At 44.1% G+C, this 23,176-nt stretch overlaps 1 protein-coding gene across 4 annotated transcripts in view; it reads left to right on the top strand.

Moving 5' to 3' along the window:
- The window catches only part of SMARCA2 (SWI/SNF related, matrix associated, actin dependent regulator of chromatin, subfamily a, member 2), a 179,803-nt gene that overhangs the window by 79,441 nt on the left and 77,186 nt on the right, over positions 1–23,176 (top strand). For all 4 annotated transcript variants that reach the window (XM_049645039.1, XM_049644919.1, XM_049644933.1 and 1 more), the window contains exons 20-25: positions 3,840–3,947; positions 4,540–4,626; positions 8,294–8,340; positions 10,658–10,824; positions 16,913–17,076; positions 22,596–22,823. In XM_049645039.1, coding sequence (XP_049500996.1) covers positions 3,840–3,947; positions 4,540–4,626; positions 8,294–8,340; positions 10,658–10,824; positions 16,913–17,076; positions 22,596–22,823 — 801 coding nt within the window. The remainder of the gene's footprint in view (positions 1–3,839; positions 3,948–4,539; positions 4,627–8,293; positions 8,341–10,657; positions 10,825–16,912; positions 17,077–22,595; positions 22,824–23,176) is intronic.

The raw sequence follows: 23,176 nt of genomic DNA, 5'->3' as shown, positions 1-23,176 counted from the left end.
GGTTTTAGAACTTCCATTTATATTAACTTTTTTTTAAAAATGTTTATTCTTAGAGAGAGAGAGAGCAAGCAGGGGAAGGGCAGAGAGAAAGGGAGACACAGAATCTGAAGCAGGCTCCAGGTCCAAGCCATCAGAAAAGAGCTTGACACGGGGCTCAAACCCACAAACCGCGAGATCATGACCTGAGCCAAAGTCGGATGCTTAAACAACTGAGCCACCCAGGCACCCTAACAAAGCTTAATTTTTTTTTTTATTTTTAAAAGTTAATATAACCCAAGAATAAATAAACATTAAAAATATTTTTAAAAATTAAGCTTTGTTGACATTTAGCATACAGACTGGAATGGGTACCCATGCAGTGTGCACGGGAGAAATGAGTCACGTGCCTGGGTTGGATTGGGTAGGTCATCCCCAGGGGGAGTGTGAGGGGAAACACCACTACCCGGGCATCTGGCAGCCCACCCACCCTCACAGCCTGGCTTCTGCACTTCTTGCCTCTTGTGAGGCTATGCTGAGTTCCCTATACCCAGATCAGAGGATGTAGGATGGTCTGATTTTAACTAACGCAACACTCCTGGCCCCCATAATGGACAAAGGACTTAAAAAGATTCCACAAAGGACTGTGGGTTGAAAGCAAGAAGAAGAGCATAAGCATAAGTCAACAGTAAGAAAAAGGCAGTCCGGCCTCTCTTGCTCCTGCTGTGAGTTTTTATTAACCACATCATAGGGTAATTGGGCTGCAATCGGCCAAAAAAAAATTAGATGTCGTCAAATTGGACCCTTGAAATAAATTAGCTGCCCTTAACATTGATGACCATGCCCTAAGAGCCATGTGTGTCTTTAGATATTTAAGCTAATGCCTACATATAATTCATAAGCAAATATATGGGCATGTGTTGGGAAGATGTTCTCTCGTATGTCTACCTGAGAAGGGGATGCCTTCAAAAAGCTTAATAGTTGGGGTACCTGGGCGGCTCAGTCAGTTAAGCATCTGACTTTGGCTCAGGTCATGATATCGTGGGCAGTGAGTTCAAGTGCCGCATCAGGCTTTGTGCTGACAGCTCGGAGCCTGGAGCCTGATTTGGATTCTGTGTCTCCCTCTCTCTCTGCCCCTCCCCAGCTCACGCTCTGTTTTGTCTGTCTCTCAAAAATGAATAAACGTTAAAAAAAAACAACTTTTTTTAATAAAAAAGAAAAGCTTAATAACTACTTCTTTGAGGGAAATGAAAGGGGAAATTGACTCTGACTGATAGATATGGTAATTGGGAAAGAGATATATATATGTATAGGTGTGTGTGTGTGTGTGTGTGTGTGTGTGTGTATATATATATACTTATACATGTATATATTATATAATATATATATATTGTACATATATATATGTATACATGTGTATATTTGAGATATATATATATGCCTATACATATATATATTTAAGTTACTTATTTTGAGAGAGACAGCATGAGGAGGGGAGGGATAGATAAAAAAGAGAGAGAGAGAGAGAGAGAGAGAGAGAATCCCAAGCGGGCTCCACACTGCCTGCTGCAGAGCCCAGAGGCGGGGCTCGAACCCACGAACCATGAGATCATGACCCAAGCTGAAACTGAGAGAAGTTTAACTGACTGAGCCACCCAGGCACCACTGGGAAGACACTTTTTAAAACCCTTAAGGTAGAATAAGATTTTTTAGAAAAGAGGCACTAAGAGTAACCCCCCCCCACCCCAACCCCAGGCCTAGAGAAAAATATAAAGTCAAACAAAACAGCTTGGAGTTGTCTGAGCAGGTACAGGGAGCAAACGTCAAATACAGTTGTGAAGCTTATGACAGTGATTTTGATCATGTGTATCAGAGCAGCTTCTGCTCTTAGGTACCCCCTAAGAGTGCAGGGGAGGAGGGTGAGGGAGACTTCCCCTTCTTAGAGCAGCTATTGGATCCTTGGGATGGGCTCACTTCTCTGCTGACCTGAATGCTGCAGGAGTATTTGGTTTCCCTGTCTGCATGGTGTCATCATATGTGCCTCCCACTTCCCAAAGTCCCTCCCCTCCAGTGCTTAGCAGTAGCTGACTGGTGGGAAGGGAGTTGAGGGATCTGTCCCTATATCTGTATCTGCTGCTCCCTAACACACTTTAAAGCAAGCGGTGGCCATCCCTTCTGGCAGAGTAGCCTTGGATGGCCTTGGTCATCCTTAGCATAGAGCTTGAAAGAGTGACCTCTGTCTCCAGTCCTAACTCTACCATTAAATACCCTTGTCATTTTGAGCCAGACTGTCAACTTTTCTGATGCTCAGGTTCTGTATAAAATGCAGACATGACATCTAACCCTCTCCTAGAGCTCTTGTATTGTGAAATAAGTGAAGGCACAGAACGCCCTTTGCACAGGGCCGGGTCCACAGGAAGAGCTCAGTGATATTAGCCCTTGGTGCCATTTTTATGCTTCTAACTTGTTGTGGTCTGAACTTGTCTAATACTGCTCTTCACCATGATCAAATTTCACCGACAGCGAACAACTCTTGAAAAAGTCGACGTGCTGTGAAAACAGTACAGGGTCAGGTATCTGCAACAGAGAGCCTGTTGTAAGTCCATTCTTATTTATGAAACTTGAACTTGAATTTCAATTTATGAACCTGAAATTTTGGTTTTTCCTCTCTGGCCAAGAAGGTCATTCCAAACGAAAAGCATATGGTAGGTCGCTTGCTTTTCTTAACTTTTCTGCAAAGATGCTAGCCTTTCTCCGGTCTTATTCGGTGCATCAAAACAGGTGGCGGAAGGCTATTAATTGCGGAAGGCTATTAATTGCCGCTCTATCTGGGCTGACAAAGGTGCCTTCTGACGCAACAACTGAATGAATATTCAACTTCTCTTCATCTGTGACCTCCTCGCCCTGGCCCTCAGAGCTGAAAATAACCTGATCGTTTTTAATCAGTTTATTAAACATTAGGCAGCTTGCTGATTGACTTTTAATCACATTCTGCAGATTTCTAGGCATTTATGTGACGTTTATTATGAAAATTGCACATTTGTATTCTGGGGATTTTTTTAATAAAGAAAATAATACTAAGAAATAATCAAGGCAGATTTTATGCATTAAGAATGTGCTAGAAGTATTGCAGGTGCGTGTTAAGCCAAGGGCACATGAATTCCCTCCAACTGTTTTAAATTGGATTTTTTGCAGTAGTCCAACTGGAGGCACAGGAGGCTTTGCTCTCTGTAGAAGGTCGTAAAGTTGCATCCAGTTTTGGATTAATTCCTCTCCACACACCCCCCCCCCTCCTGCCCACCTGCCGTCCTCACAGGTAGTATTCTCTCATCTCTGAAAAGCAGAGATTAATGGTAGTCAACCTAGGGCTATTACAAATCTCACTTTTGGACCAGTACTGGGGTCGCTATGCATGACCATTAAAAAAAATGATTAACAGAGAAAATCTTGGGATATTGGCCAGTCGCTGTTTTTCTGTTCATATGAGAGAGGGTGTAGCCAGGAAGCAGAAGAAATACTAAGAAAAAACTCTGTATGGGACATTTTTGAATTTGAACATTTTGCAAGCCCCCCCCCCCTCTTTCTCAAATATGGAACAAGTCAAGAATTTTCAGAAAACATGACCCTAGCTTCAGTTACCTACAACCTTTGGAAGGTCCCTCCATCGTAATGGTATCTTTAGGAGTGATGACCGTGGTCTCCCCCACCACCCCCATCCCGCCCTGCGCTCTGTGAATCCAAGAAGGGGAAACAGAGGCACCTGCAGGGCTCTGGAGAGTGCACCCGTCACCACGCGTCAACAGCCTTCTGAGCACGAGCACCTTCTCCCTCCTCTTACCTACTTGCTGTTTCTTCTCGCCCAGGTTGAATATGTGATCAAGTGTGACATGTCAGCCCTGCAGAAGATTCTCTATCGCCATATGCAAGCCAAAGGGATCCTCCTCACAGATGGTTCCGAGAAAGATAAGAAGGTACATCACAGAAAATAGTGCAACTCAGGGTGTCACTATGCGTCTTCTCAAGGCCGTGACATCACATACTCCCGGGACGCGTCCCTGCCAATGCCGATTTGTTAAAGCACACTTTGGGGCCTTTTCTCTAGCTCTTGTTGCAGCCGAAGGAAATCTCTTAACCTCTTCAATCGCAAATTGCACTGGGGCATGGAGAACAGAGTGTGTTCCTCTCACCAAAATAGTTTTCAGCTCTGCTCATGTCACTTCTGTAGGGACTATATTCTGCCTAAGCGTGGGGTGGCATCTTAGAAGGTTTTAAAATCCGGTGCCGCTCCCCGGGCATCTGGTCTGTCTTCTCTCTCCAGGCTTCTGGGGAATAGACAGGTCGCAAAGCCATCGTCTCAACAGAATTCCCTCCCGTAGGACAAGTTAGTCCCAAGGGAGATGTTTTATGTCACTCGGGAACAGCTGTGTAACAGGAGCTTTGGACCCCAAGACGCATAGGTTACTTAGAAGACCCTATGGCCCTTTCTATAAAAGCTTACTTTTTAAAACAGGGAGTATCTGATCAATTAATCATTTGTTCTGTCTTTATTCCCCTCGTCCTTAGGGGAAAGGAGGTGCCAAGACACTTATGAACACTATTATGCAGTTGAGGAAAATCTGCAACCACCCATATATGTTCCAGCACATCGAGGTGAGTCCCTGTTCTGCTCTGTGTTGAGTTTGATCCCGATCGCACTGTCCTGTGAATACGACTCTTACAAAAAGGCAGGTAGGAGAGAAGGAAGGCAGGAAGGAAGGAAAGAAAGAAGGAACGACAGAGGGAAGAAAGAGGGTTAAAATACGCATGGAGGTTGCAGACGTATGTTCTGATAGCTCGACAAGCAGAATTAACAAACACGGATTTTCTGGTTATGGATTCTCATTGGCACCAAGCACTTGAGCAGCTGGAATTTTATAACCAAGGGTTTAAAGCAGTGAGAAAATATTGTAAGCTCTGGCTCATTATGTGGGTTTGGGTAAGTGCTGTGAATTGCCTTGTTATGGTAGGAGCTGCGAAATTGAAGGTAGTGATGAATACAGCCAGCTTCCTCAGAAGGATGCTGTGAAAAAAATATTAAAATAACGTATTTATACCTGTTGAAGAGGAAGACGTTCTCGAAACGTTCTTTGTAAAAGACGCTGACTTTGGTCTGTTGCTTCGATCTGCTTTTTTTTTTTTTTTTTTTTTCCCCCTTTCTGGCTCCTATCACGACAGTGTAAATCCCAGCTTTTATCCTGACGTTCTGGTCTCACTGAGCTATTTTTGGGGCGAGGACATTTTCCTCCCTGTTCACTGCGTGCAAATAAGTTTCCTAAATTGACAGAACTTCACCCCAGTGGGAACAATTGACCTGAGCAGGAAGGAAAAGGAGACAAACTATAGTCTCCCATTTTTCAGCATTGCTGCTGATGCGTATGGCCCTTGTAGCAGTTACACGCCAGGGCAGTGCCTGCTGTCCATGGCACATGAGCAGGTGCTCCAGGGAACAAGCCACTGAAGGCCTCCAGTGCCTGCCCCCGTTCATTAAAAAAGGAAATAAGTCGAAGGTTCTGGGAAATGAGAAATTCATAATTACAGTATAAAAGTCAAGTTGCCATACTCCTGACTTTCAAATCGTCTTGACTTTGACGGTTCGTTTTTCTTCTCCCTTCTTTTTGGTAACCACACTTGTCAGATAAGAGTATTTATTGCACATCCTGTGCCTGTCCTAGAAACCTGTCCCAGGCATCCTGATAACTGCTGTCACCAGTGTTCATGGGGCAGAGTAGCTATAGGCTAACAAGTTCTGGATCCAAGTAAAATGGCAGCTGCAGCAATCCTAAAAAAAAAAAAAAAAACACCCAAAAAACAAAAAGAAGAAGGAAAAAGATCCCACCGTCAAGGCACAGCTATTTAGACACAGAGTGAAGGAGCATCCGGTGGGTTCACCATGGGGCGTGAGGCCACGTCCCGGGCTACTTTGTTGAGTGACCTGGTGAAAATCTCTCAGCATCTGCAAACTTCAGTGTGCTTGACCTGTCATCTCATGGTGACAGATTGATTATAGGACTGGCAGAGGCTAAACTTCAAAGAAAAAATAAGATAGGAAGCATCTTGTAAATTGACAATATATATTAAACAGATCAAAGGTAGCAACGAATTAGTGGTGGGTTTACATTGGTTTGTGACTGGGGGGGCGTGGGGAGCCAATACAATGTCTTCATGATGAAAATGACTTGGGGTCATGTCAGGCTAACCCATCACCCACCCATTTTGCCGGCAAAACCATTTTAAGGTATTTATTCCTATGCATAGAGGGGTTTGAGGGCTTACAAGTTAGGAAAATTAAGTGTCAACCTAATTTCATTTTGGTTCTCATGCAAAAATTAGCCTTTGAAACATGGGAGGTCATGTCAGGAAGGGGGATGACGTCTTCCTCCCTCAAGCTTTTCCGTCCGGAGAACCTGAGGGAGAAGATCACCAAAGGAGCTAAGTTTAAGTAACATGCCCTCCAATACTTGCATATTTACATTTTTAAAAAAATTTTATTTATTTATTTATTTTGAGAGAGAGAGAGAGAGACAGAGCACGAGCAGGGGAGGGGCAGAGAGAGAGGGAGAGAGAGGATCCCAAGCAGGCTCTGCACTGTCAGCCCCGAGCCCAATGCGGGGCTCGATCCCATGAACCTCGAGATCATGACCTGAGCCGAGATCAAGAGTCAGAAGTTCAACCAGCTGAGCCATTCAGGCGCCCCTTTACGTTGTAAATAGCACTCAGTAGAGAGACAGAGTCTGATTTACATTTTTTTTTTAATCACAAAAACTTTCAGAAGCATCTTCCTAGAAAGGAGACTCACGGTTTTGGCAAACATAGCACCCATACAGCCCAGAGTCGGTGCACGCATTTTGCCTTTGTCTTTGTATTATTTGCCCCACAACCTTTGTTCTTACAAAATCATACCGGAAGTCCAGCCTCCCTTGTGGGCTCACTGTTTCCCCGGAGCACCTGCAAGCCAGGGAAATGACAAACAGCACTTTTTTTAAATGTTTAGTTTTGGAGGGGGGGGTGTGCAGCAAGAGAGGGAGACTGAGAGTCCGAAGCGGGCTCTGCGCTGACAGCACAGAGCCTGATGGCGGAGCTTGAACCCACGAACCTCGAGATCATGACCCAAGCTGAAGTCGGACGCTTAAGCAACTGAGCCACCCAGGTGCCCCGAAAACAGCATTTTTAAAATGCTGCTAATTCCTCAACTTGCCACCATGCACCGACACGTACCATCTCTGTGGTTTTTACGTCTCTTGGAGATAGGGACAGAACCCAAAAATCTAGCCGGGAGTGGCTGCGTGTGGAGTGGGCAGGCCCACGTGGTTCCTGGAGTCAGAGCGGGATCTTTGGCCGTTGTCCGTCGGTGTCGATCTTGCCAGCGGGGCAGCATCCTGAGGGGCTGAGCCCACCATAGGCGATGAGGGTATTTGAGAGGAGAGCCCAAAGGGGAAGATCTGATCCCCTTGGAGGAGAAGCTCTGTGGGTCGGGGAAGGAAAGGAAGCAGAGAAGGGTGACAGCTGGTGGCTAATGTGAAGGTGTGATATGCTTCCTTTCCCCACAGATGGTCTCCCTCTCCATAAAGCAGGAATGGAAACATCACATGGAGAACAGTCATTTATTTCTTCTGCAGGATCAGCGAGGAGGGAATTATGTGATTAAGCATTTCAAAATTCGATGTAACATTCCACCATTCTTTAAATCTAAAATTCTTTGTTTTGAAAATGGAAGCCAGGCGCCTGAGGGAACAGTGTCCATTTAGGGCCTTATCTGTAACAGAGAGAAGAAAAGCACAGTATGGGGGGATTTTAGGATGTCAGTAAACTCAGATTTATGATACAGTACACCTGTTAAATATCTTTGCAGTATACATATGTGTACGTCTGATCCTGATTTGCTTATATTAGGCTTTTCCTCTAGTCTAGACCTAACTTCTTCGGGATAGATACTCAGTTCTTTCTGGGTCCCCCGTACCTGCCTGGCTCAAACCTGGGTCAGTGGACACTTAATCACTGTTTGATAAGTAAACTAATTCTGTCATCTCAGTATGAGATTCTGGAGATTTGCAGAAACTCCCAGGACACGTTCGTGGCAGAACAAAACTCCGAATTCAAAGATACGGGGTTTCTGGTTCATCGTCTAACAAGTATTTTCCTATTTATTATTTTGTTTAACTATACTCTATAAGTAAATAGAACGACCTCACTACAAAAGTCATTATTAAGTTAATGATTTACATGTCTGGGTTTTGTTTTGTTTTTTTTAATCATTGTTTTCCTCCTCTCTTTTTTAAAGGAATCCTTTGCTGAACACCTGGGCTATTCAAATGGGGTCATCAATGGGTAAATCTTAAAATTTATTTTTCTTCCAAAAAGTAGTTAGTCATACCTAAACTTTTCCCTCCGTAGTGTTTCCTCTCACATGCGTACGTACTGTTCTCCTCCTCAGTCCTCTCTCACCTCTGCAGAGGTGAGATAACATCAGCATTCTCTTTTATTTTACTGGCATAAATTACTCCATGCCTTAAGCATGTGGCTATTCAAAGGACATAGATCTCATTTAATAGACTTAATGGTATGCTCATGTCCTAAAAATTGTTGTGGAAGCTTCAAACATTGTGACTTATAACCGGTGGTGTAGCTTGAGCCGAAAAGAGAACTTAACATATTAAATTTCAAGTTGACACTTAACATGGACGTGCGTGAGAGGAAATGTCTCGTCTGCTATAAATATGGATGACTTTACAGTAGTTTGTCAAAGTATGGCCCGTATAAGAAACGTTTGTTTTGGGTTTTTTGTTTTGGGTTTTTTGTTTTTTTTTTCCTAGCAGCAGACATTGAAGAGAGCCATGCCTTACAACAACAAAAAAGAACCTCGTATTAACAGATAGTCTCTGTTTTGCCCCAAGGAACATTGATCATGAGGATGTAGGGGCCATTCTGGGATCCCAAAGGCAGATGGTGTCCCTGGGCTAAGCACCAGAGATTGGGACCCATCCAGAACCAGTGCCTCTAGGCTCTCCCACTCCTGTTTGCGTCCCTTTCCCCTGGCTGTGGTCACTCCTGCCGCCATCACGGGACTGGCCAGGTTGCTTACTAAAAACATGGCCGCAGATGTCGGGGCGGGAAGGTGGATGTTGGGAAGACGTACACTTGAAAATGTGTCTGTTAGAGACAACACACACTGTGTCACAGGATCAGCTGCCAGACGATACGCTTCAGTGTAGACTGCAGGTGCACTGACCGGTGTTCCCAGCCACGTCAGCCCTACGATTACGTTTTAATAATTTAACACATGCCTGTTGACAAAAGATAAGTAGTTTATTACGGTGGAGGAAAGGCCCTGGTTTAGGTCATTAACACCCTGACAGAGGTAAATCTACTGTCCTATTTTTGGTATGAACTTCTGTGCAAGCCAGGCCTCTTGTCCCCTTCCCAGTCTATCCTTCCAGTGTGCATGGTGATCTTGTAGAAGGGTGTGGTAGTTAAAACTCTCCTGTTTAAAACCCGTCAGGGGCTTCCCGTTGCACTGAAAGCTAACACACCCAGTGTGGTTAAAAGAACCCTGTGGCATCTGTCCCCACTCCCTCCTGCTGCCTCTTGGCCCTCATCTCCAGAATTCTCCTGACGCTTGTGTTCTGTTCCTCAGACTCAGCAGCCTCCTTTACTCCAACAGGACCTTTGCACATACGCTTCCCTCTTTCTGGAATCTCTTCCTCTCCATTCCCAAGCCGCCGTTCTTCACCTGGCTCCCATTTTGCTCATTATTTGAGGTTTTAGCTAAACCATTCTCTCTTCAGCAAGGTTACCTCTGACCCTCTGCATCAGAGGCTGGCAATTTTTTTTTTTTCTGTAAAGGGCCAGATGTCAAATATTTTTACCTTTGTGGGTCAAAAAGTCTCTATCTCGACTTTGCCCATAGTGGCATGAAAGCAGCCATAGACAAAATAGAAATGAGTGAGCCTGGCTGCATTCCAATAAAACTCTATTTACAAAAACAGGCAGCAGGCCAGGGCCGAAATTGGCCAAACTGTGCTCTAATTTAAAGACGTCACGTGTTGCTATGCATTGTCTCATAGCAACTTGCTGTTTTTCTTTTTAGTACTTATCACAATGTGCAATTAGCCATTTTGAAGGCAGGGTTTCTATTTTCTCATCCCCGTACACATGCCGAGCGTTGTGCCTGGCTGGTAGTAGGTGCTCAATAAATATTTGGATGAATCTTACGTGCCCTGAATTAATAATTATGTGCTTGCTCAGTAGCAGTGTAAGGAAATACAACATATTCGTGTACACGTGTGTATAACAGAGAGGGAAAGAGGGAGGGAGAATTGAGACACACACACACACACACACACACACACACAGAGTGAAAGAATTAGAACATGAAACGATTTCCATTTCTTTCCAGAATCTGCCCTCATACCTGGCATCTATAATGTACTCTTTATGGGTTTTGTATAGAAACATTTTCTTTTTCCATTTACATACCCCCATCACCCTGGAGTGGATAGTCATTCATTCATTCATTCATTCATTCCACAGTTATTTTATTGAATGTTCACTACGCACAAGGCAGTGCCTGAAAACGAAAGCGATACTGGATCCTTCAAGAAGACAGCAGTAATACTGTCTTCTTGTTTTGCCTTTTTGGGTTCAGGGCTGAACTGTATCGGGCCTCAGGAAAGTTTGAGCTTCTTGATCGTATTCTGCCCAAACTGCGAGCTACTAATCACCGCGTGCTGCTTTTCTGCCAGATGACCTCGCTCATGACCATCATGGAGGATTACTTTGCTTTTCGGAACTTCCTCTACCTTCGCCTTGACGGTGAGTGCCCGAGGGGTGAGGCTCGGAAGCCACGCCCTGGAGAGCGCAGGGGTGACGGCCACTTAGATCCAGTTCCCCCCAACAGGAGGAGTGAAGTTGTTGAAGAATTGACTAGCGGGGTGAGGTGTGGCTTTTCCAGAGACAGTTTTTATTTCCTCCAGCTTTTAGAAAATACGCTGAAATCGTTTGCACAGCTGTTTATCCCCCAGACAAGCCAATAATGCGAGTGGACTTGGAGGCATTTTATAAGTACCACCATTAAACTAAACGAAGCTAAATTAAAATTTAAAATCTGTCCCTGCCTTTAGGATTGACGGTTATCTACACACTTGTACGAATGTTCTGATAAACCTTTAACTTCTTCTGTTGAGGCTTTTTTTTTTTTAAGTTTACTTACTTTTTTTTGGAGGGGGGAGGGGCAGAGAGCGAGGGAGAGAGAGAATCCCAAGCAGGCTCCACGCTGTCAGTGCAGAGTCTGACACAGGGCTCAATCTCATGACTGTGAGATCATGACCTGAGCCGAAAGCAAGAGTCAGACGTTTAACTGACTTAGGCACCCAGGCTAAGCCACCTGTTGAGGATTTTTTTTAACGAGATTAAGGGCTATGTCTCCTTTCTTCAGTAACCCTCTAATTGTTCATTTAAGGTGATACTGAATTATCATTCAAGCTTCTTTTTTAAAAAAATAAAAGCTTCTTTCTTTTTCTAAGTAGAACATATCTACATGCTACCTGAAGACATACGGCCCCGTTGTGTCCTAGATTTTGCAGACTATGTGCGAAATATTTGCCTGATTTACCTGGTAGGCAAAGTTCTAAAAAATTAGTAAGCAAATACGAATGGGAGGAAATAGGAATTTGGAGACATTTCCTAAATTACTGTTAGGATTTTGCTATCAGCCCTAATCTTTTAAAGATGAAAGATACTGGGGCGCCTGGGTGGCTTGGTCGGTTAAGCGTCCGACTTCAGCTCAAGTCATGATCTCACGGTCCGTGGGTTCGAGCCCCGCGTCGGGCTCTGTGCTGACAGCTCAGAGCCTGGAGCCTGTTTCAGATTCTATGTCTCCCTCTCTCTCTGACCCTCCCCTGCTCATGCTCTGTCTCTCTCTGTCTCAAAAGTAAATAAACGTTAAAAAAAAATTTTTTTTTTTAAAATAAAGATGAAAGATACTAAACTTCCTCATATGGTGGTGTGGGATAATACTTTTGAAGAGTGGTTTGTAGGAACAGGAGCTAATTTACAGCCAGAATGGTATGGAATCCTGGATATTGAGTAGCACAGAATTTCTAATATCAGTTTTTAGCTAGTGCAATCTTCAAGTTATTGTTAAATAGGAAGTTTAAAAGTTTATGTTCCATTAAAAGGTTTTGTCCCCCTGCCTTTTTTTTTTTTTTTAATGTTTTTATTTATTGTTGACATAGAGAGACAGAGAGCAAGCAGGGGAGGGGCAGAGAGAGAGGGAGACACAGAATCTGAAGCAGGCTCCAGGCTCTGAGCTGTCAGCCCAGAGCCTGACATGGGGCTCGAACTCACGAACTGTGAGATCATGACCTGGGCGGAAGTCAGACGCTTAACCAGCTGACCCACCCAGGTGACCCCAGACCTGATTTTTCAGGGTGTTTTTACCTCTCCCTTCCAAAGTCACCGCAGACCTCCAGGCCGATGCATGGCTAAGTAAGTGTTCCTTTTGAACACAGTTCGTGATACAGTTCTGTCATCCACAGTCTGTCTCTTTTGGCACGTCTCCTGCACTGTGTCTCCTCCTTTGACCTGATTCTTCTTCCCTCTCTGTGAGGGGCAAGGTCAGCACTCATTTGAAGGATAAGTGTGCCTTCCGTGCCTTCCTTGCTGCTCGGGTGAGGGGCAGCCCAGCCCTGGTGTCCCACCCAACTGCCATTTGCTACTTTGTGGCTTTTTGTTTAGAGCCTCCTGCTGTGTGGCCTTGGAATGCTCCCGGTCTGTGAAACTGGCAAGAAGTGCTTTTTCCTTGAAACAAATCTCTCTCCCATGTTCTTGCCAGCTTGAGGGAGTGCCTTTCCTACGTTGCTGTTGGTTGCTGACCTTATCACTATTAATAATAGTCCTAAAAGGTAAGGTTTACAGAATTCCTACTTCATGTGGGATACCAGGCAAAGCACTTTGCGTGCGTTATTAATTTAATTTTCTCAGGCAAGCAAGCTGTTTTCATTCCCTTTTACCGAGGTGTGACTACGATTCCCATTTCACAGATGGGAAAACAGAGGTTTACAGAAAGGAGCCGGGGACAAAACCAGGTTCTATCTTAGATCTGTCTGATTCCAAATTAGTTCAGAATCAGGTTTAGCAGACCCAGTGAGATGCACCCCATCTCTTCAAATGCAGGCTGCTTTCCTGGCGACAGCCTTTTACGAGTGGTTTGGAACTCACTCAGAAATTTTAAGGTGATTAATCGGAACGAGATGCAAGCCGAATGGAGCCACTCACTGTTCCTGCCACCAACGCCCTTACTGTGAGGTTGGAGGAGACAAGTAAACAGTCTCCGTAAAATGTTGCAGATGGAATTGAGAAGGATTGTACAGGCTCCCACCCGCAAGAAACAGCCGCCATTTGTTTCTGGAGTTGGAGAGAATCGAGGGGCAAACAATCAATATACCCAGTTCCAAGTACATCCACCCTCCCACCACCCGCCCCTTAGCCCGTTTGTTAAAATGACCAGATTTTCACTGCTGCGTCTGATGTCTCAGATTTTTGACCTGGGGCGGGGGGGGGGGGGGAGCGCGCAGAGGGGAAATCATTCGATGACAGCTAAACAGATTTTTTTCCTGCAAAGATGATGGCTACATGAACAGATTTGGCGACTACTCCGTTATAGTCGTTGTTTTCACTGGAAATGATTTTTCAGTGAGAGCAAGTGGTGAAGTTACATCCCAGAAGACAAAATTCTCCCAAAGCACATGAAACGCAGTTAAAATTAGGAATCATGAAAGCCTGGCAGCCTAATCCTCCTGGCTCGTTCTGCAACTTGCAACACAACTGCCCTTGCTATTAATTTATGATCTGGGTTTGTTCTGTGTCAAAAGTCCAAAAGAACATGGGGCTGATACTCATCCCGAGCACGTCAAATCCTGTGCCACCTGCGAGGAGCGCTTATGTGCCTGCGGATAAACCCTGATGGAGTAGTCCGAACCTCCCAGAGCAAATACCCCAAAGATTGCTAAGGACCAGCCAAGATCTTGACTTGGAGAACGTTTGACTAATGGGAATGGTAATCCAGCAAATTCTGAACCTTGTCATTAGAAATGTCCTAGCTTTGCACGAAAAGTGATTTAATCAGAGTTTTGTCCGGCTTGAAAAATTTGTCAGGTTCCCTATGATTTTATACAGTTTGAATCCACATCACATATATACATATATATATATATATACATATATATATGTATATATGTATATATATATGTGTGTGTGTGTGTATATATATATATATATACATATATATATATATATGTATATATGTATATAGTCATTCTCTTTGCTTGAGGTATCTGGGGTAGGGTCCAAAAACTCCTTTGACCAAATAGTTTTGGTATTTCTTTTGTTTTTCAGTGCTTTATTTTGTATTTAGGGTTATTTCATTCCAAGTAATTACCTCCACTAATTAGTTTTATTCCTATCTTAACACATGTGGTCATTAGCTGATTATTTTTCAGTGGATTTAAAACTGAACTTCTGAGACTCCTGGGTGGCTCAGACTGTTAGGCATTTGACTTCAGCTCAGGTCATGATCTCTTAGTTCATGAGTTCGAGCCCCCTGTCAGGCTCTGTGCTGTCAGAAGACAGACTTCATTGTCTCTAGAAGTTCTTTCTTTCCTTACTTTAGAACTCTCTCTTTTTTGGTTTCTGTAGCTTTCCGTTTGGTTTAAGGCATAGGGTAAATGTGTGAACCGTGACTCCCTGTGAGTATTTTTTTTTTAATTACTTCAACTGGAAAGATGATATAGTGAAAAGGTTTCGTGATAGCACAGAACATATCTTCCGTTAGCATCCTGAACAAATAGGTCACTATGATCTCAGAAAGCCAGTTCTGAAAAGAAAAGAAGAGCCCCACGTATTTGAAACCTCACTCAGCAAAGCACACTTAGTGCACCTCCCCCAAAATTCAGACTTACCATTTCTTGTTGCAGGATTTGACCAGGTGGCTAAACTTGAAATCTAATTTAGGAAGCAAAATGAGCTCTGAAGAACATTGCTTCATTTAATGAAGAGAACCCCCAAAGCCCCTGGTTTCTGATCCCCATTTGCTATATGTGGAGAATTGGCATTTTTCCCCCTCCTCAGGAGGGTACTTACTATTTTTATTAATATGAATAATAGATCCCCTCCATGTTTGGGAATCTGACCCTCATAGTAATTAGATTTCATTAGCTGTCACCACTTAACTGTTTTAATCCTCTGAAATAAATTGCTGGTGTATTTTCAACCTTAAAAAAAGAACACCATGTAGAAATAATATTTGTATAGCAGACGTTTAGGGGCTATCGTGTAACATGTATATATAGTTTTCCCGTATTTCCCAACAGCCTAAGGCCTTTTTCAAAACTCTGCAGTTGTGCTTTCTCGGTAAATACATTACAAATGCCCAGTATGTAATTGAGTGGCTGGTTTGGGAGCAGGTATGGGTGACTTCCTGCTCTAAAAGTGAGCACCACCCCCTGGGGTTTGGTGTCCTGAGCTTATTCAGGGTCTTTGGAGTCTTTTCAGGCACCTTGGGGCCAGCCATCGGTGGGTGAGTCGCATGATGGTCTGTTAGGTTTTAGGTTACCACCCTTTGAACTCAACAAGCAGAATGTCCACACAAGAAACAGACTGAGAGCTTCTGTGTGTGTGTATGCGTGTGTGTGTGTGTGTGTCGGTATATGTTTATATATATGGGATTATTGTGGCTTCAAGTCTTGCTAACCAGGATAAAAATATTCCATTCACATTTCAGGTTTTAAGCAGCCAGATCATGCTCAGGAGCAATCGAAATGGTAAAATGCAGTGGAAATCAATTTCCCTTTTGTTTCCACCCTCTTGGCATAAACATCTACTTGGTCTGATACCCATCGGCAAAATTGCTTTAAACCGTTATGATAATCTTTGTAGGCACGTGCAGGCGTGTGTGTGTATGTGTGTGTGTGTGTGTGTGTGTGTGTATGTATGTAGGTGTATTTTATAATATTATTTGGTGTGTTTGAGGCACCTGGGTGGCTCAGTAGGTTAAGCAGCCGACTCTTGGTTCAGCTCAGGTCATGATCTCACAGTTTGTGAGTTCGAGCTCTGCCTGAGGCTCTGTGCCAACAGTGTGGAGCCTGCTTGGGATTCCCTCTCTCTCTCTCTCTCTCTCTCTCTCTCTCTCTCTGCCTCTCTGCCTGCCCCTAACCCACTCATTCTCTCCCTCTCTAAATAAATGAATGAATGAATGAATGAATAAATAAACAAATAAATAAAATTATTTGTTGTTTTATTTTTTTTTTTAATTTTTTTTTTTCAACGTTTTTTATTTATTTTTGGGACAGAGAGAGACAGAGCATGAACGGGGGAGGGGCAGAGAGAGAGGGAGACACAGAATCGGAAACAGGCTCCAGGCTCTGAGCCATCAGCCCAGAATCTGACGCGGGGCTCAAACTCACGGACCGCGAGATCGTGACCTGGCTGAAGTCGGACGCTTAACCGACTGCGCCACCCAGGCGCCCCAATTATTTGTTGTTTTAAAGCACAGAAATAAATCCAGCAAATGTTTCATAAAGGTTTAGGTTAACATGAGAATGTTGTACATTCTGCAAAGGTACAGTCATAAGTGCTTATTTAAACCGAGCATTTTGAAACAGTGGGTAGTAGACAGTATTCCTTCCTTGATTTGAGAAATGTCTCTCTCTCTCTCTCACTCTCTCTCTTTTTTTTTAATTGCAAAATGTTCAAACTTCCTCTCCCAAAAGGCACAAAAACCTCAGGGGATTACCTCACCAATGCCAGAGGAGTCTATTTCTCAAGGAGGCCAGCCTTTCTGTCTCGAACCGTGCCATTTTCAGACAGGAGTTAATTGGCAAATTTACTTTTCTTGTACCTACAGGCACCACCAAGTCTGAGGACCGCGCTGCTCTGCTGAAGAAATTCAACGAACCCGGGTCCCAGTATTTCATCTTCTTGCTGAGCACCAGAGCCGGCGGCCTGGGCTTGAACCTTCAGGCAGCTGATACCGTGGTCATCTTTGACAGTGACTGGAATCCTCACCAGGTCTGTAATGTCTCTGACTTGGGTGCCCAGGCCTTCCTTCTGGAACCAGAGGAACTCAAAGACTATCAGTGTCTGCATTCACACTTGTGCAGAAGAGCAAATTTCTAAATGAGCGGGGCTGTTTCCCCTTTGGGGATATGGTGACCTCGTGATGGCTCTTTTCTCATGTCCCTCCAGAGCGTAGATAGTGAGATGTCTCACACCCACCTTTGATGTGCCTTTGAAAAGCTCCATTTTGGGGTACAGAAACTCAGGTTCTGCTTAGCTTTAACCCCCCTTCTGAGGTTGACGTCAGGCAAAGGATATTTAGTCGTAGGACAAATCACAAATGTTCCAAAATAAAAACAACAACAGTTAATATTTCTTGGACCCTCCCTGACTCTGTGCCAGCCTGTTGATGTGCATTGCTTCATTCTTTATTCACAATCCTGTGAGGTTGTAATTATTATTACTATATGCATCTCCCCGGTCAAGAAAAATGAGTCGCCGGAAGCTTTAAGTAAGTTCCCTGAGGTTAGTATATGATGGTTTGTCTTTTAGTCCGTAGGTTTTGTTTAAAATCACCATCAAAGAATATTCTGTGGAGCATCTACTACTAGGTTCTTTGAGCCTAGGTGAATGTAGCGTTATCCGTGAGGATGGGCCCCTTGTGGCACCCTTGTGGGTTCCTACGTTACTCAGGGAGATAGTGCGCTTGCCTGTAAGGTATCGGGTGGAGTGCTGTTCATCAGGATGTGACTCATGTTGGGGTGCACGTGAATTCAAGGTAGTAAAAGGGGAAGCGGCCCTCGTGTATGAATATGAACCATACACCAGGTTAGCCTGGGCTCCTCACTGCACCTTGCTTTCCTCAGCTACAAATATGCAGAGTACGACCCTGTCACCGGGTCACGGCGGGGAGACTGGGATGAAAAAGCTGACAGCAGTCATTCTGGGCAGGAAGTGGCATTCAGGGGGTGCACAGAATTATGAGAGAGCTTTCAAAAACTTGCATGCCTGCCTACCATCCCCTGCACCCCACCCCCAGTTTGGTAGAGGCTTCCCGGAACCACCTCCCCCCACCATACATTTGAAAGCTCCCCAGAGATTCTGACATCCTTTCTCTCCTGGCCAAGGAGCACTGATTTCAGGAATAAAGCAGTGGTTCCAAGCCTTGGGGTGACCACCAGCTTGGACCCCTGAGAGGCTCGCCAGTCATTTACTCTAGCTGAATATCTTAAAGGAAGCTTCTCTGGAAATGTTCTCACCTTGGAGAGGGCTCGGGAGCCACCAGCATGGAATATATTAGTTCCAAGTCTTTGGGAAATATTTTTATATGTTTTCTATATTTTTATATCCCACGAGACCTGCAGTTTGTCCCTTTTTACCATTGTGAATTCGGTGTCTGTTTGACATTTCGTGACAGGCTGCCCGCGTGCAGGCACTGAGCTCGGCTGGGCGTCTAGGGGAGGAGTATGTGATGTCTGTCTTCTCGGTGCCCCGTGTGGTTTAGATCACCCTGCAGCCGCTGCCTGTGTCTTTCCTGAGAAAAAAATAATCTGTCTATAGGTGAATGCAGAGTTCATTAGATTTTATCTTGGCGGGGGAAGCACATCTATGGCATCTCAGCTGACCACCTTCACTGGCACAGTGCAAATGCTAAGAGTCAAAGGAATTCAAGGTCTCTAGAAATGCTAAATTACCAGAGAGAGGATGCTGGGACATCCATGCCTCTCCCTTTCTCTGTCTCCCTCTACCCCTCTATCTCTTTGTCTTGTCTTTATGTCTGCTTCTCTCTCATTCTCTCTCTCTCTCTCTCTCTCTCTCTCTCTCTCTCACACACACACACACACACACACACACACACAGACATACTTTTACAACCAGCAACCAAAGGTGTAAGTCCAGAATCAAGTAAATTGCATGAGCAATTCATTCACTTTTCACTGTGTTTGAGCTAATATCTCAAATTTCCTCTGGTCTGATTTGCCCCAGATTCCTGGCACTGGGACATATATTTCTCCAAATATTTTTATCTGCCACAGGTAGGTTCACCGTCACCTGATTTGGACAACTGGGCTGACCAGAGTTTTCATGGCTGTCACTTAAACATGGCCATTACTTTGGGCAAACTTTTTTTTTTCTTTCACTTTCAGAAATCAGTTATCTTACAATGATAGAGTAAGTACTGATTTTTCATTTAAAAAGTAAGACAGCTAACTTTCATTAAGCCACGACTCCACTGGATACGATGAGGCAGTTTGCATACCTAATTTCCTACCTAATCCTCAAAATATTTCACATGTTAGGTAACCAGTCAGTATTAAGTCACCCATGTCTGTCTGGGTGTGAATCCTGGCTTTGGGCTCTTTCTACCCTATACCCCTGCATAAATATTGCATGGTCCCCAAAATGAAAGTTGTGGAGCTCTTTTTATCTTGTTGGTTCCATTGTGCTTTGAAAAAGAAAAAAGTGTCTATAATAATCCTAAGTCAGTTGAATCAGAATTAAGTCCTGTTGATGAAATCGCAGGTCCATTTGCGAAGTTGAAGATAGAGGCCAAGAAGTTGCTACTTGGAGGCCCTTGCTAGAAGTAAGGACAGCACATACGCATGTGGAATTAGCAATAAAATCCCTCAGAATTACCAAGACTCTCATTTCCAAACTGCGAATCAGAAACATGGGTTGATGCCTTTACTATTAGCCCATGGAGTTTGAACTTCTTTGTTACCACAGAATGGCCACCCACAAAGTTACCTTGGAGGTCCTTTTCCCAGGCTATCTTCTTATGCGCAGATAGAATCAATCACACCTAATTAGTGTGGCTGAGTGTCAGGCGACTCCCATCTCAGAGGTACTGAAGAATCCGTTCAATGACGAAAGCACGTTTTTCTTTGTCATAGTATCCCCTGCCCCCCGCTCCCCACTTTAGCTTAGAGACTCAGAGGCTAAACATTCTATAAACTACTTCAGCCTAGGGGCGTCTAGATGGCTCAGTTGGTTAAGCATCTGATATTGGCTCAGGTCATGCTCTCACGGTTCTTGAGTTCGAGCCCCGCATCAGGCTCTGTGCTGACAGCTTGGAACCTGGAGCCTGCTTTGGATTCTGTGTCTCCCTCTCTCTCTACCCCTCCCCACCTCACACTCTGTCTCTCTTTCTCTCTCTCTCTCTCTCTCTCAAATATAAGTAAACATTAAAAAACATTAAAATTTTTTTTTTAAACCTTCAGCTTAGAAATAATAATTTTGGCTACTTTCCAAATAGATCGTTTTATTTTTTTTAAATAATTTTTCTAACCTTTAAAAAAATACTTTTTTTTTTTTAATTTTTGAGAGGGAACGTGTGAGTGGGGGAAGGGGCAGAGAGAGAAGGGGCCAGAGGATCCTAAGTGGGCTCTTTGCTGACAGCACAGTTGCTCAGTGCTTGCTCTTGGCCCAGACAGTCTAGAACATTTACTAGTAATACTTATTGTTGGGCCCGTTCAGGAAACATTCCACTGACCCCTGTTCTAGAAATAATCCAGAGGTGGATAACATACACCTCGCTGTTTTGAAATCTGCTTCACCATTCTCGTGAGCATTTGTCAAGAGAGATGGTTGAACTTAGAGCTTGAAAATGAAGTTTAGGGTTCCGACCCCCTCTCCCCCTACCAGCTTTGGATGGTACGTCTCCAACTCACCTTCTCCTGTTTTGGGAACGTAATCTAATTTGGTTGGATCCCAGCTGTGTTTGTGTTTCAGCTGTCTGATATTTATATTACTCGTGTATCTTCTGAGGAAACATATTGGCCTCACGAGTCATTTAATTGTAGAGGTCCCTGCAGCAAAGACGGGTCTCCTGGACAGACTTTGGCCTGTTGCCGTCTTGTGCCATGTGCATGGCCAGGAAACTCATCTGGCCAAGTGGCTGGGCTTCCTGCTGTAGAGCATCAGCTCTGTGCAAAACAGGGCGTCTGGGATGCCGGATACAGGGGACAGACTTTTGCCCCCAAAACGTGTACGGGTCTAACGGGGGATGCATGGAAACCACTAATTAGCATTGGCCCAGAGACCATCACCTAGATCAAAGTGACAGACCAAGATGTTTTTGTGGTGTAGCACTGAAATCAGGTAGCTCGGCCTCCTAGGTTTAGTAGGGGTTTTATTTAAAGAATTCATTACAACTGTTTTCTTCTTATAAGAGTAATACAGGTTTAAAGCAGAAAAAAAAATTGTTCAACCACTTGAAAGTAAAATGAGGGAAATTTAATAATGACTTTATTCTTCATTACTTGGAAGTGTAAATTCCTGCCTTTTACTTGGTTTACATAAATATGCACATATGAGATCCACATGTACATAGTCATATGTAACGTGTCGTTTTTACTTGTTACCGCTTTGTGTCATTAAATCTCCTATAATTAATTTGTATGGTACTATGCATATAGTGTATGGTACATACATACAAAGATTAATTTTTTTTAACCAATCTGTTATTGTTGAATGTTGATTTAATTCTGCTTTAAAAACAAAAACAAAAACAAAAAACAGGGGTGCCTGAGTGGCTCAGTCGGTTAAGCATCCGACTTTGGCTCAGGTCATAACCTCACAGCTCATGAGTTCAAGCCCCACATCAGGCTCTGTGCTGACAGCTCAGAGCCTGGATCCTGCTTCAGATTCTGTCTCTGTCTCTGCCCTCCCCTGCTTACAGGCTCGCTCTCTCTCTCTCTCTCTCTCTGTCTCAAATATAAATAAACATAAAAAAATTTAAAAACCATTGTAAATAATACATAATGCCGAGAGGTACACCCATATTTGTAAATCTTTGTGCATATCCTATCCACGATTATTCCCGTAGGATAAATTGCCAGAAGCAAAATTTCAGGAGTCAGAGATCATTCCCAGTTTTAACACTTTTGGTACTTGGTTCCGGATTTCTTTCCCCCAAAACTGTGACCAATTTAGCATTCCACAAGCTATAATTTGGGGAATTCTTTTCATTGCCCAAACTAAAGATGGAGTCTTTGGTGGAATTAGATGCATGGAGATCTGCCCCCTGACAAGTCCCTATCTGTACACCATAAGATTATATGTACATAATTATATGTACGTATAATTCACAGATGTTTTAAAAATCGTCTCTAACACTTTAGACCAGTGTCTAGTGTTTCTTGAGATTTAAGGTTAGTTGTAGGTAATATCAAAGTCATAATTCTGACATCAAATTTAATGGGGTCTTCGTTTGTTTTGTTTTTTTAGTTCGGGTCAAAATCTGATGGTGAACCTAGAGACGGGTGCAAACACCTTGATGCCTGGATTTCAAAACCTGATATGTATTTTGGTTGGCTTGGCCGATCGGAGCCCAGCTTCCCTCAACTAGGGATGAACTCAGGTTTTCCAGAGAAGGTGGCTTGCATACATTAAAAATGAAAGCAAGATCTTTTCACTAGCGTGGGTGGGTTAAGTAACCCTCTATGCTCCCCTGTCTCTCGGGCAGGTGACTTGTTCGCTGGGCTGATGCAGGTGCGCTGGCCCTCAGAGCATGTGGTTCTCCCTCACAGGATCTACAAGCACAAGACCGAGCTCACCGCATCGGCCAGCAGAACGAGGTCCGGGTGCTGAGGCTGTGCACTGTCAACAGCGTGGAGGAAAAGATTCTCGCGGCCGCGAAATACAAGCTGAATGTGGATCAGAAGGTGATCCAGGCGGGTATGTTTGATCAGAAGTCTTCAAGCCACGAGCGGAGGGCATTCCTGCAGGCCATCCTGGAGCACGAAGAGGAAAACGAGGTACGATAGAAAGCCGAGCTGATGAAATCGCACAGCGCCCTTTTGTCTCGGAAGGATTAAGAACGACCTGTTCTTTCTTTAAAGAATTTGCTGGGCTGGCGTTGATTAAAATGAATAAATTAGCTGCCTGTCTTACATCCCAAGCACAGAAAGCCTCTGAAAGTCATCCAGACCAGTGTCTTAAGAGCCTTTGCTAGAGGCACCTCAAGGCTCAGCCAGGGCACACCCCCCTGGCTCCCCCGCCTCCCTCCCCGAGAGACGCAGACAGGGTGCTTAATCGTACTGTAAATGCTGCCTTCTGTAGGGAAGATGTAGAATTGCACAGGGGCCCCTGGTACCGGGACACAATTCAG

Source organism: Panthera uncia, chromosome D4, assembly GCF_023721935.1.
Source record: "Panthera uncia isolate 11264 chromosome D4, Puncia_PCG_1.0, whole genome shotgun sequence".
NCBI classification, from domain to species: Eukaryota; Metazoa; Chordata; class Mammalia; order Carnivora; family Felidae; genus Panthera; species Panthera uncia.
The sequence above is the reverse complement of the archived record's forward strand: the minus strand, read 5'-3'. Positions and strand labels throughout refer to the sequence as shown.